Source organism: Phaethon lepturus, unplaced genomic scaffold (genome assembly GCF_000687285.1).
Source record: "Phaethon lepturus isolate BGI_N335 unplaced genomic scaffold, ASM68728v1 scaffold36104, whole genome shotgun sequence".
NCBI lineage: Eukaryota > Metazoa > Chordata > Aves > Phaethontiformes > Phaethontidae > Phaethon > Phaethon lepturus.
In genome coordinates, this window is record NW_010536173.1 from 2,170 (window position 1) to 17,045 (window position 14,876).

General features: G+C 42.0%; 1 protein-coding gene across 2 annotated transcripts in view; it reads left to right on the forward strand.

Annotated features, from left to right (window-relative positions):
• The first annotated feature begins 3,883 nt into the window (after nt 1–3,883).
• THSD1 (thrombospondin, type I, domain containing 1) overlaps nt 3,884–14,876 on the forward strand; it is a 20,690-nt gene continuing 9,697 nt past the window's right edge. For both annotated transcript variants that reach the window (XM_010286089.1, XM_010286090.1), the window contains exons 1-2: nt 3,884–4,025; nt 9,403–10,368. In XM_010286089.1, coding sequence (XP_010284391.1) covers nt 3,968–4,025; nt 9,403–10,368 — 1,024 coding nt within the window. In that variant the 5' untranslated portion in view covers nt 3,884–3,967. The remainder of the gene's footprint in view (nt 4,026–9,402; nt 10,369–14,876) is intronic.

Below are 14,876 nucleotides of genomic sequence, written 5' to 3' on the forward strand. Positions count from 1 at the left end.
TGATTAATTCCTGATGGCCCTTTCTTAAACTGCAGGGCTCATTTGCCTCGCGTCTCCCTTGTGAAGGGGGAGTAGCTGCTGAATGCTGTACTGTTGCAGCTGGTAACTGGTTAGCTGTGCTAAACCAGCAGGTGACGGCACTCGCAAGAGGTGGCTGGTTTGTAGAATGTCGTGTCTGCTCTGTGGCCTTGGATACTGCTGCAAAAAGTACTGGGAGTCCTAAATCCAGTTGACTTGTGGTTTGTTGTTTAGTGTTTGGGGTTTTTTTTTGTTTTGTTTGTAAAACCAAAATGATCACAAAATACTTTATGTTTTTAATGACATAGAGAAATAGGGACATTATTTGACTAGATTAATATATGTGCCTCTAATAGTCACTATATATAACCTATACTGTGACTTCTTTATTTGCAAAAAATATTGTAAACAAAATTGTAATTTTCATGTTTGGTTCTCACATGGTTCCTGACACTGCGGTGCCTGTAAATCCACCTCACAGTTCATGGTGGATTTATTCTCGTCATACCTCTACCAGACAGTGAGGCACTATTTCCAGCAGAGAGCTATGACACAGGAAAACTAAGTAAGTGATGTGACCAAGATCGCACAGGAAATCTGTTGCAGAGCAGGGACTTGAAGTTTTCCTGTGTCATTTGTGTTACACACAAGCCTCTTGGTCTTCATTTCCAAGGCTCTTTATGGCTTATCCCCTCCTCATCTGTCACTTCCAATTCCCTTTGGAGAGGAAGTCTTCCCCTTCCAATCAGCCCATTTACACCATCTCTTGGAAGAAGAAAGCATCTTTTTATGTTGCTGTGCTTCTGATGCATCTCACACAATAGAGCCTTAGTCTGCGCTTGTCCACAAGAGCAATAAATTTAAAAAGCCAATTATTCAAAGTCTGATAGCCTTCTCTGTTCGATTATTTTTATCTCATTAAGTTAATGAACTTGAGGTAGAAGGTCTGAATAGAGTAGAAACCATGTAAGAGATACTGTGTGCCTCAAAAAGCAAAGTTTTATGCAAGTATGAAAAGTGGAAAAATAATAGAGCAGGGGGCAGGAGGCAAAGATGTGGAGATGTTGGAAGAAGACTTAAAAATGAGAAGAAATCTAGAAAGAACTTGGCTTACGGAAGACTTAGAGGAGAGGGGAGAAGTCTGAACCAAGCTTAGAGGTTAGCATAAGGCCTGTCCAAGACTGAGGCAAGGCGAAAGGAAGGAAAACTGCAGGAGGGGAGAGGAACAAACTTGTGGGGAAAGAGAGGGGCAATACTACACCCGAAATGGGCCAGCAATTTTTGCATTCAAAGCTGCTATTAGAGCTGAGCTAGCAAAGACGCAAAAACTCAGGGAGGCTTCACAGAGGGACTTTAATTGGAGCTTTGTTGAAAGGTAGGGCTGTACGGCAGCCGGTAGCCCAAAGTAGCCGTATGTGAGGTGGGAGGCAGAAATGGCAGAGGCTTGTGGAGGGTGAAGTAGCCCCAGGCTAGGCTTCCAGAGGTACCTGATCTCACTAACTGGAAGTTAGTTTTGGTACCATTTCAAATACTCCAGTTCTGGCCTGGGTGTTGCCTGTTCTGCACGCCAGAGTCTTTTCCCAAGCGAGCCAAGATAACGCAGAGGGAAGGGTGAGAGGGAAGGAGGTTTTGGTCTGACGAATGATCAGCGTTACCGAAACGCCTGAGGGCCCTGGTGCTGGGCCCCATCCGCAGGCTTGGTTAGTAGGAGTCCCTGTCCTGAAAAGTCTGTGCTTTGAATACAGAGTGGGAGAGATGGGGTGGGAAAGAGAGGAGCAAGATGAATGCTGCAGTTTGCTGGCATCGTATGCCTGGCAATGGCAGACACAGGACCAGCAGTCGGGTCTTGTGCCGCCCTGTCTTGTGGACCGCGCTGCTTGTGCCTCGGTCGGGCTGACAGGCACAAGTTAAGATGCAAGGTGACTAGGCTTTTTTCTTTCTTCTTGAGGATTTATTCTTCCATAGCTTCGTTTCCTCTCTGAAGTGTGTTGCTCATTAGGCTGAGATTAGGATTATTTGAATTTCACCTGTCAGTGTGTGACTCTCTGAAAGAAGTATTTGTAAAAGCCGTTTGAAAAATACACAGCTAGGAAAGCTTAAAATGGAAAGGACCTATTAAGTCATCCAGCACAATCACGGTTGTGGCCCACAAGGCATTTTTTACCCGTCTTTATTTCAGAGCAGTTTACAGCAACACCACGTAACCGTTTCCCTTGAGCAGTTATGCTAAAGGCCAGGGCATCTGTCGCAATCATTTTTATTTTTATTTTTTTTTTAAATGAAACCTGCTTTTTCTTCCCTGGACCACTTTGATTCTTTGTTTCGATTAACCGATTAATGATCAATAACGCTACGTGAAAAGAATGATGTCCCCGACGCGACGCTGCGCCTGCTGCCGGTAGCCGGGGGCAGTTACGGAGCGGCCGCCCGGGCAGGCAGGCTGGCTCTCCACCACCCCCTGCTCTATCCCGCCCCTGTCTCGAGGCATAAGGTTTGTCTTCCTGTAATTTACGGCGTATCAAGTAAAATTGTGGGTGGTGGCGGTATCACTGTCCCTATCTAATTCTTTCTGGAGCCTTGTCAAGTTTGTGGGCCGGATGATGATTATTCCCTTCAGATATGTACAGCTATTATTGTAATGGGCTTTTACTGAGCAAAGCCATGCTGTTAGTCTTTTCTTAGAAATTATTCTCTCCAGCCACTTGGCACAGAGAACAGTTTAAAAAGCTTTCTTTTTAAAGAAAGAGACATGTCTGCTCTCTCTTAGTTCAACCAGTCTAGCAATGTAATTGTTGAAATATCTCATTTGTGATTCCAAAAGACGTACCTGATCTTTACTGTACCTGGTTCCTACATTTTACCTTTATGCTCTGCAGTTTTGTTCGCTCCTACCTTACGCCTGCTCCAGCGCCAGATTCCTCTCATAAAATTAGGTTGTAAACTTTATGGAACAAGAACTTTCTCGCATGTTTGCATGACGGTGAGCACAGAAAGACTGACTTGCTGGTGCTCCTATGCAGTACAAAAGAGCAATTCTTGTGTTTTGAGAATGGTTCCCTTGAGCTAGATCTTCTCTTTTTAGATTCCCCCTAATCCTGTTTCTGAAGCAAAGTGTTGATTTTGCTGCTATCATTGTGCTTCCAACATGTTTTATGTGATTGTTACAAGACTCATAAACACTGGTCTAAAGCACATGGACATAAAATTGTGAAACTTGCCAAAAGGAACTCTTATTTTTGTTGGCTTAACCAAAGCTGCAGAGAATGTAAACTTAAAAAATAATGAAGGAAAAAGTGGAAGGTGGAACCTTCTCCATCTGATCAGTCTGAATGACATAAAAGGCAGTTACAGATCTTTTATAAATCTAGTAAGATAACTAAATATATTACTAGACCTGAATCACAGCGCAGTTTGAGGGCCAAAATAGTTGTTTTCTACTGAGTCTCTTTCACGCTTGAAAGCAGTTGACAATAAGCGTTATGAATTGTGTAGCAGCAATAAATCTCCAATATCCATATGTGCTGAGGTCAGAGGTAGATTTTCTATAAAATACTTGTTATTTCGCCATCATGAGTCTTGATCTTAATGTAAGACAGGCACAGCAGCAGTTACTGCAGTGCAAAGGTAAATTGTGACCTGTCTTTGTTGTTCTGGCTCAGGAGCTGACATTTCAGGAGGGAAAATTTATTGTACAGTGAACTGTAGTTGTGCTTATTCAGACCCATTGATACAGCATTACTAACTGTTAAGTAAATGGGAGAAAAGTGTTGATTAATAGTGTAATTTTTTTTACTTATTAGTGGGATGTATTCGTCCTCGTATTTTATGAAGCAAAGTCAACACAGCTGTAATGTTTTTAACTTTCAGGTGTTTTTGGAAAAAAGTGCCTGCACTTTGGAGCTGAAGAGGGACATGAGGAGTAAAAGGACCTGGGATCTCACCGGTCAGAATGAAACAGATGTTGAAAGATTTTTCAAATCTATTGTTAGTAGTGCTCTGTGACTATGGTGAGTATTAGAGCTGTCAAGGGAAAACTGTGCGTTCCCAAGGTGGTTTTGGATTGGGCTGTTTCCAGGTGATCTGTTGAAATCAAATGCCACAAAGCTACCTCTGCTACGCATGGAATATAGTCTAGATCTTATTCAGGTGGAATATGCAACTTGCATAAACTGTCCCTTTAGATCAGAGTGGCAGATCAGCAGCAATTCCTGCTCTAAATTTGCACAGAGAAATAAACAAAGTAAATGAACAGATTTCCGTGGGCATCATCGAGGGACTGGCTGTGTCAGAAGCAGTAACGAACTCTGTTCTCTTGTAAGACTCATATTTCATAATATCTAATGAACGTCATGGAAGCTAGACCTATTTCAGGTATCCATGCCAGGATGGGTGGAGCTGCACCATACAACTACCTGTTTCTCTCCATTAAGTAGAAAAGGAACCTATGGTGGTTGACTGAGATGTAAGCATCAGTACAGTATGTAAGCATAGTAGGCACATACAGGTGTAAGCATACAGTACAGGCAACCTCCTATGAATGAGTGAGCCCCCGTCCAATGGTCCTAAGCTGCCACTTAGAGAATATTTGAGAACAACAGAGGTGTTTTTTCCTCTGACCATACAATAAGCCAAATGATGGTATTCATACTCATTCAATTTTAATAATGTAAAATTAGACAGCTAGTCAGAGGCAATCAATCTCGTTTGAGTAGTCCACGCACAAATCAGCATATGTTGAAAGCAGCTCCAACCCATCTGCAATCTGAGATGTGTGGAATGAGAAAGCACCTCCTTCTCACCATCGGCTGCCAAAGAGAGAGGTTAGACATCTAAGTTCAAGTTAGACAACTGAAAGATGTCTACAAACTGAGGGACATCCTATACATGGCATCTTATCTTTTCCAAGAATGTACTAAGTAGGAAGTAGATTTAGGGAATTAATTCCTTATTGCACAGTGAATTAGAAATTTTGTAAACGGGGCTCTTAATTCCTAAATAATACATATGTTTAAAAAAACTACATTCCTAATTTAAAAGCAGGTGTTGTTCTGACAGATTCAGTACATTGTCAAACCTTGCTAAAGGATTAAGCCGCACACAGCTGAAATGTCTACAGCATGGAAAAAATGGAAAAAGGATTTGTTAGTCCCTGCTTATGGAATGAGCTTATGGTAGCAGGTAATTCATACACCAAACGACTGAAGATGTCTTACAAAGGAGAGAAATGGACAAAAAATGTATGCAGTTTGCTCTCCTTGTATAAGTGAGAAAAATCTGGTTATAGGTAATGACTGAATGCTAAGTATGCTCAGCTACTCATGCCACTGTGCTTGCTACATCTCTGCTCTAGAACAAGGGATCACTAGAAGGTGTAAAGAACCTAGAATTGTCATCTTTTAGATGAACTTAATTCCACTAGAACGGGAGACACTTGTCTATGTCTTGTAGTACCATTTCTTCTTTTAATAAGATGAAGTTAAGTAGCCAAGTCAGGAACACTGCGCTGAGTGGGGAACAAAGTGGAGGTAAGTATTAAATTCACTTAACCCAAGAAGTGAGTGGAATGATTGCAATATCCACTGGTTCTTGGTGAGCCAGTCCTGTAGGCATTCACAACTAGTTGACTCAGAGGTAAAAGCTATTATTCCTGAACTTTACAGAGCGTGGCACAGTAAGTAATTACAAGGTGCAATTAAAGAGCTAAATCTCTGCTGCAAACTTTAGGTGCATCATTTTTTGCCTTATTTCCAGTTAAAGAGTAGTCCATAATTCAGAAAATTACTTCCAAACAGTTCTGCATATACACAGAGTATATGAGTATCACATGTGTACATAGTTTTTAGATAACTATTCCACTCATATATTTCTCTGTTTCAGTCCAAGACTGTTTTTTAAATGATCTAGTATGCTCTGGAAAATTACTGCAATGCTAAAAAAGGCCTAACACACAACAAAACAGTATTCTCATTTCTTATCAGTTTTTCTGATGTGTTTGTTTTTCTCAGCTCAGCGCTACTGGTGGCTGACAAACCAACAGCACAATCCAAGTTAGCTTAAACACAATTAAATAAAATCAGAGTAGCACCCTCAAGTAATTCTTCTTGCTCTCAGTGAAAATAAAGATTTTCCTTTTGATCTTTCTAAGCGTGAGTTCTTGCAAAGACTCCTCTGGCAGGTTGTTGGTGCCACAGGCAGGCTCAGTGGGAGACCATTGTAATGACAACCAAAAATATACAAATGCATTGAAAGCTGCCCCTGATGGGCTGTCCAAACAACTGAGACCAAGTTTCGGCATGTGACATAAGGGTGCACAGTAGGCTGGAGGGCAGCTGAAGGAGCTTGCAGTGGAAGCTGGCTACTTCCGACTGGTGCCTTTTGGAACATTGTGAAAAACTGCTATGATGTGGGCTGTCCAAGAGTGCAAAGTTCTTGTGTTATTAACCAAAGATGGGGGAAAGGATGCTGTGGACTGGGGTGCACCAGCCAGAGCTGTGCAATGCTCTAATGGCATCTTCCAGTAAGGTTCACCTTCCTCACCTCCCAGGTGATCTGCATTAGGGTTGGTGGAGCTACATGGCAGTCCCCTGGCCTCTGTCCAGTCCTCCCACACACATACACAGTGATCTTAATTCTTCTTGTATGAGCCATTCCAAATAAAAAATAGTGCAAGAGTCAAGACAGTTGTAAAAGAGAGTAAGGACAGTAGAGCAGTAGGTACAAACATCAGTGCTTTTCATTACTATCACTTGAATGTTTTTGCTCTAAGTTTAAAGCTTGAAGCTGAAATTTTTCATGCTGGGTTATTGCCATGGTCTAATTTCTTTTTCCATTCTAATGTTTCAGCTAAGTTGAATCTAGCCAATTTCTTTGTAGAGAAATGCATCTTTTTGCCCATATTCAAAGAAACAGAATCCCAGCAACTCGCAACCATTTCACTGGGGAAACTAACACAGCTGTGGGAACTTCATGTTTGTTAGAGTGCTCATGGTAGCCTGGGACGTGCTTTCTGCTGTCCTTATGAAGATTTGCTCAGTCTTGGTCCAGGTCTAAGTCCTTGCAGATGAGTTAGTGATGAAGCTCTCTGAAGGGTTGAGTGTGCCCCAACTCCCACTGGCTCCTCTTGCCAGCCCCACGCAATACAGTGCGTGCTCCAGCCCAGGGCAGCAGAGTTCCCCCCCATTTGTAATATTGGGCACTAGAGTTGCCTGTCCTTTGCTGTCTGCTGTCATGCTAGCAGTGAGCAAGAAAGGTGGGAACTTGCTGGAGTTAATTGCAGGCCCAAAGAACAGTAGAAGGTAGAAGAGCTATAAGGTAAAGAGATGTGGACAGGAGTGGTACTGTGGTAATGGAGTTAGAGTAGTACCCAAGAGCTATTGACAGTAGGTGACGGTAGAAACAAGACTGGAAAATATGGGCAGGCACAGATGACAGAACCAAAACATGAAGAGCAAGGAGAATGTGTTGCTGGGCAATTCATAGAGAGCCATTTTACAGAGGCATTCAGGGTCTGTTTCCTACTCTCTTAGTGTCCAAGCTGAGATCAGGTTTGTTAGGGTCCCATGTGCTCACCACATCTGGGATCAATGGGGTCCTGCTTTGGATGTCTGAAGGACCATCATATTTAAAATCAGGTCATGGGTTTCTTAGGACATCCACAGTTAGTTGATACTTAACAGTTTTTACCTTTGTGCCTGTGCCTTGGTTCCTAACACGCTAAACAAGAATAGTAACATCCTCTCGTCTTTCAGGGATATTGGAAGGATAAACTCTTTAATATTTCTAATGTACTAATATACTATGATAAGAGCACAATAGAAGAATCCATGGGGGAAATTAATAATTCTATGTTATAAGGATGAATTTTGGATGGGACCACCCATGGAAGAATGAGAAGAAAAGAGCCCTCTGGTAATGAGTACTATCCATCTGCCAATGAAGCAGTGTCTTGTGGCAAAAATAGTACTGAGTCATGCAAACTAAAGACTGAGTTATAGTACATATATGTAAGAGTTTATGCATGATTTATATGTGTAAGTCTGTGCGTGCCACCTTCATTCGGACTTTATGGATGTGGTTGGAGCTGGTTATTTTAAGAACATGTTATAGCTGGTGGAGAGTAACAGGCTCTTCTAGTGCATACTGCACCTCACCCTGATGTAAATGTCTATAGCTGGTCAGATTAATTTCTTCCTGAAAGTTTTCCCTGCTGACAAGAAAGTGAATCCAAGGTGACTAACTGAAATGAAGCTTAGAGTGGTAGGCGTCTAATATTATGTGAGATGAGTCCTGCTATTCCTGACGGCTCAGTGCTTGCCTTGGCAGTTGCAGTGTTTTTCCAGCAAAGCTTTCTTTGAGGTAATCTTAAGACATGTGTAACAGATTTAACAACTCAAAGTATTGTTAGTTGATACTACTTACAAAAGGATCGTTTCAACTGACGTTTTACACTTCCGTAGCACCTTCCATCCAAGACTTAGAAGCCTTTTCCCAGACAATTAATTAAAGATGTCTCACGGCACATTCTGTATCTGGAATAGATGTATGCAGTTCCCATTTTTCAGATAACCTTTCTGTGTCTGAAATTCTTACGTTTCAAGCAACGCAGAAAAGCTAGCTGAGCTGAGAACGGAAATGTGATCTTCCCAATCCATTGCTTTAGATATCATCTATCCCCACTAGTTAGAGCATGTCTCGGGATAATCTGGTAACTTGCACAAACATGGTCATGCAAGAAGTGCATTTAAAAAGACTGCGCCATTTATAATGAAATGATGTCATTTAGACATGTTGCACCACATCTGAGACAAGAAAAGTGCTGCAGTCACCATCACTGTTATTTTCAGCTCTTTCACTCAAGTGTCTATGTGATGCAAATGAGCAAAATGAAAGATTCATCAGACAGAGCAAGAGAAGAGGCTTCAAAAAGCATCATGCAGACTCCCTATTTCATTTAATTTGATGGGCATTTTTCATGTTTCTGAATGAAGAAACTACTGTCCTTTTTTTGCTAAATTATAGCTAAAGTAAGTGGAAAAACAGCTGGCCACTGTGAAGTGGACTTTAAGAATCTGTAAATGAAAGCAGTTGGGAAGTTTGAGAATCTATCCTGATAAATAAAGTTTTCTGTGAATCTTTTAACCTTCCTGAACATGTTACTGCAGTGGACTTTGAGCTTTTCCAAACCATGTCCCTGCACAAAGAAGTGGGAGCTTTAATTGCTATAGCTAGGACCTTTTTTTTTGTGTGGACTGATTAACTTTAAAAAATTTGAGAACCACTTCTTAAATATCCACTTTATAAACCTTTGTTTTCATCCATAAGGTAGATAAAAAGTCAGTTGTCTCTTTAGTTCTAAATACTGTTGTGAAACTGTTTTCCTTTCAGTTCTTGGTGAAGTGGAATATCTCCTGTTGGAGCGCCCAGGTCATGTAGCCTTCAGCAACGACACAGTGTCTGTGGAGTATCAGTACTATCGTGGTGGTAATGTGACAGCAGAGCGTCTGTCCATCCTATTGCTGGATGCCAGCACCAACGAGATAATTGCAAGAAAACAGCTTCCAGCAAATCAGTCCCAGGGGATGGTGGAGTTCGAGTGTTTCCATTTCACGAGTGCTGGGGACTTCTTGTTCAGAATGGACTCTCCCAGCGATAATGGCAGTGCTGCCCAGTGGAGCAGAAGCAGCATGCCCACCCTCCATGTGGAATGGCCTGTATTTCACATTGATTTGAACAAGAGTTCAGGGGTGCTTGGGAGCTCCCTTCAGGTTGGACTTTTTACAAATGAGCAGTTGTGTGCCATAAATGAGACAGTGGTTTCACTGGATGTGGTATTCACTAGCACCCTTTATGAATTTGGAAGAGTAAGCTCTGATGAGACTCTGGGCATTAGAACTAGCAAAGGAATTCCGCTCTCTAGGTCCCAGTGGATAGAGTTTGATTGCCCACGTGTTGGTCAAGAAACATACGTTACTGTGCTACTGAAATCATTAGAGACACACTCCATCATTGCCTCCATAGGACCCATAGATCTCCTCCACAAATTTGGTTACAGACTGGCTGTGGCACCAGAAGCAACATGCAAAACTTTGGTTCAGGTCTTTGTAGTATCTCCACCGTGTACTTCTATCAGTGGAAAAATTGTTGTCTATAAAGAGGCTCTCAAGCATCCTAGTCAAAGAACAACTTGGCTGTATGAAAACACCCTTCACCCAGGAGACAACAGGACAGAATTTAACTGCACTTTGTTTGATGTGGGGAAGAACAAATACTGCTTTGACCTCTTCAATTTCTCAAACCGAAGCCACTTCCCAGCAAGAGTTAAGGAGTGTATGATAATCCAAAGGAATATAGGTTTGTACTGATGTTTGTCTTCTTGTAGCCAAAATGAGCAGTCTTCCCAGCCAACATGGGTAATGATAAATAGGTTTGATTGTGGTGTCCCCTGTTGAATAGTTACTTTTTAGGTCTCCTACCCCAGACAAAATAGTTGTAATGTCATACATAGATGGGAACAAGGTGGAGTAAACTGTTATGTAGAGGCATACAGAAGGACATTTGGCAGGAAACGCCACTGCGGTAGCTTAAAACTGCACTAAGTTAACACCAAGTACCACCCAAAACCATAAGTGTATCTATGGAAGTATCTATGAATTGTATCTATGGTGTCAAGACTGGGTAAAACTGAAACTTGTCCCTCTTAGTGAGGTAAGCAGCTACTGCAGTAGATCTGGCCCATTGGGGACACTAAAAGGATTAGTCTTACCTACATTTAAGTGTCTAAAAGCAAAGGGTCCAACATTAAGTAGTGTCTAGCTTTTTAGTCAAGAGAGACAGGCATCTCACAAGGGTGATTCATGGGTATAGAAGATACAAGGGCTGAATCCTCAGTTGGGTGTTTTTTCTCTAGTCCATTTGCTGTAGGAGTTTAGAATCCTACCTGTTAGATACACAAATTTTGGTGACATAAATCAGGTTTTGGCCATAGCAAAAGACACTGTCACTTGGACAGCTTGCAAGTTTTTCAAGCAGCCTTTCAAGACATGTCTCTGCTGATGCTTAAAACAGACCAGGGTGCATTTTCTGACCCATGAGGCCACCTGGCAGATCACGGGTCACATTTGTATACCTAAACTTTTCCTCCCAGAAAAGCTTAGAGTCATACGAACTGCCAACTAGGGACAGTCTGTCATCCATTATAGTCCTTTGTGCCATGACTGGGCACAGTCTAGGAGAGTGCTGGTTGGCAGAGGTCAAAACCATGTCCAGGAGTATGAATGATCATGATTAAGGAGTCATCACAATTAAGTATGATCACAAGGCACGAGCTTGAACCCATTCCTTGTCCCTGTTAAGGAATATCTGTATAATCTATTTATATCTTATGCAGATGTAGCTTCAGAGGTGGCTGAGTCCAAACCAAGTCCACGGTTTGGCAGAGTCTGCAAATCACAGTAGCATGGCAGAGGAAACAGATAAGCCAAATGTCCTTATACCTCATTTGTAGAACCACAGTGAGAGATGGGTTGTATGTGCACGAGGGCATACGAGGTTGTATGTGCATGTTGGGTTGGGTTGCCTACACCCTGGAATGGAAAAGTAAGTGTTCTCATTCAGAGCAGGCCTGTGTCCATATGTAATGAATTAGTCTTTCCCATGTAAACACTTCAAAGGGTTTGGGTTGAAACGTTTGAGATGTACACCATTTTCTACACCTCCCCACCCTGGTGTCCCTGAGAAGGAAATGCAGGAACTCGAGCCAAAAAAACGGTCATTGCGCTTCATGGGCAGGTCCCTGAGCAAGGTCATCAGGAGACCAGGAGTGTAGGACATGCTCCACAGCACACAGTCCAGACATAGCCTACCTTAATTAGGCTCCTAGTGTCATGTGGTCTTACTTTGTACTATTTAATAAATTCTAAAACTGTTAGCTCTTTAATTAACACTCTGTACTAAAAATGACCTCTATTTTCACCATATGCCAAACTTGGTACCTAGATCTTCTCTTCATCTTAACTACCCATCTGCATGCTCTGTTGGCACTATCTCTCTTCTTTTGGCATAAGAAAGTCTATCTAAAAATAAAAGCATATTACTTTCTTAATGGAGATAATTCTCAAGGAAAAAGGAAGAGAGTATTCTAATTCTTTCTCTGTGCTTGGGTGGTGTGTTACACTGATGCGATCTAGATAATTACCCTGACAGATGAATACCAAGGATATGACATAGATACGTTTCTGTGCCCAATATTTGACTATTTTAATTGATGAAATCCACCTTAAGCAATGACTCCCTTTGTTTCCTTGGGTTCCCTGATAGCACCATCCTTACAACTGCAGTCGAAAGAATCAGGCTATGCCTGTGAAGAACAGAGTTAAGTCAATAGCTGCCAAGTTAGAAGTGTCAAATCTACAAAGCCGATGAAAGCGAAACCACACCGTGTAGCTGTAAATAAAATGTCAACCTGAAATTAATTAGACTGCAGTGCTGCAGCACATCTGACTTCATGCCTGTATCTGCGATACTTCAAAGCCCGCAGGCAGCGTTTGAAAGGAGCGGGGTGTTCTGGGAGGGGTGCATCAGCCTGAAGCCACGACAGGCAGAGTGAACCTGCACTGCCTGTGATGGCCATCTGCCTCCTGGCTATTTCGGAAAGCCCTCTCTGGGGCTCAGGAGTGTCTCTCACCCTGCTGCTGGGCACTGTGCATAGATCCAGATCCCCAATAACTGTTCATGTAAAACGTGCGGCTGCTGCACAACAGGAGCATCTCCACAAGTCACTGATTTTCTGCTTTGGACTTCCTGAACTCACTCAGTTTAAGGCAAGGAGAAGTGACAAATCCTCTTGTCTGGGCTCCTGTGCAGCATGGGCCATCACTTTTCATCCAGTTGCCCTGGTTTTGAGTCCCACAACTAGGCTTTGCATTTGACTGCCATTTATCCCCCAGAAAGTTATCCAGTCTTTTGTTGAAGGCACCACAAAACAGAGACCTTTCTGGTAATTTCTTTCAATGCTCTGCTCTGATTTTTTTTTTTTTTTAAGGGAAACTCTGTGTTTCATAACTAAAGCTCATATAGTTTCATCCTCTAGTGACTGGCACTTACTCTGCTGCTCTCTGCTAGAGGAGACAGCTGTTTCCTATCCACTGTCTTGCCCCCCATGAAGGCGTTCGCACATCCAGATCATCTCGGTCCTTGCAGATAATCTCAGTGTTCTTTTTAATAAACTGAAAAGATTAAGTCTTTAGTTGGAAGGTATTTTCTTCAGGATTTGATTAATTTTCTGGCTCTTTTTGGCTCTGTTTCTATTTAAACAGTCATTTTATTTGATGACAGGGTTAGCAGCTTTGGGTGCTGTGTTCTGATGTCTTCCTCATCAATGCCCGTTGGAACAGCTACTTACTGCTCCTCTGCTTTAATTTCCACTGATTGCATTAGCTAATTTTGCCATAACTTTTACCCTGTAAACTCCTCTTGAGGTGTTTTTGCATATGACCTTTCAATATGTAGCCTACCATCCTGCAGGTACAATTCGTATTCCTTCTTCCTACATTTTACATTTCCCTGATTTACAATCTACTTTGCTTGAGTTATCCTAACTTATCAAGTAGCCTGCGTTGCTCCATACAACTGCACTATCTACTTATGTCATCACAGGATTGACATATTTGCTCAGTAATGGTTTTATATTTATTTTCATGTCAAGTAGGCAAGCATTGTACAGTGCTGAGCCTTATGCTAATCCCTTTGGAATCTCTCCAAATACATTCCCACTCGCTGATGGTTTTCTGTTGACAATAGCATATCAAATCTGTCACTCAGCCAGTTCTTGCTTCATTTAGCGTATGCTCTATTATTATGAAGCAGAGATATCATCTTGTAAAAGTTCAAAGCTCTTAAATCACTAAAATTATCTTCATCCAAACTGCAGAGGATGAGATAAAAGATTATTTTGCCACACCCATTATCCATAGATTGGGCATCAGTTATACTCCTGACCCTTTGTCAATCCTGCTCTTTAGTCCTCATCCCAGCCAGGTTTAGTCCAGCCTGTGGAACAGGATTCTGGATTGTGTCTGGAGTAGGAAGGAGGATGCTCCTGGTGGCCCAGAGGGTGGCTGCAGAGCAGCTCTTCCAGCCCAAGCCAGCAGCCTCTGAATGAGTGTTGCAAAAAACCTTGTGCTATCTAAGACTGTGAATATATCTATTAAAGGTGGGGAATACATCTATTAAATGTGAGCCAGCACTTGTGTAGCTTTCTGTAGACTCCAGCTGGAGGACCTGTGAAAAAATAAAAGCAAGATGTGAGTCACTTCATTCATCTCAGTGGGGTGTTAACTGTTTCACACAGGTGACTTAGAGAGAGTCATGCAGCTAATTTTTTCCCTGTGTTTGACAGGATTTTTGAATGTCTGAGGTAGGAAACTCTGTTAGATCATCTTACCCAGCAACAGACGCATTGCAGGCTCATTCTTTTCAACACTTTATCCTGTGCTTTGCTCATCCGGGATTTAAGTGTCCCCAGCAGTAAGACTTCTGCACTCCTTAGGAGAATGTTCCATGTCCTAGCCTGTATCCCACTTGAAACATTTGGGATGAGACTGATAAAATCAATCAGTAATGCTACAGCATAGAAATGGGTTTATTTTCTTCATATTTCTGGTATTAATTAACTTTATTTTACTGTTCTTAGCTATGCTCTGGAGGCTGGTTTCAACTGTGGTGTGACTCCCAATGAAGTGTATTGCACTTGCCGACAGCAGAGATGAATTTTGTTCATCTGACTTTTGCTAGCTATCAAAAAAAAGCTATCAGGAGGTCAGCAGGGCATAAAAAGTGCAGCTGTTGCCAGCAAAGGGAAA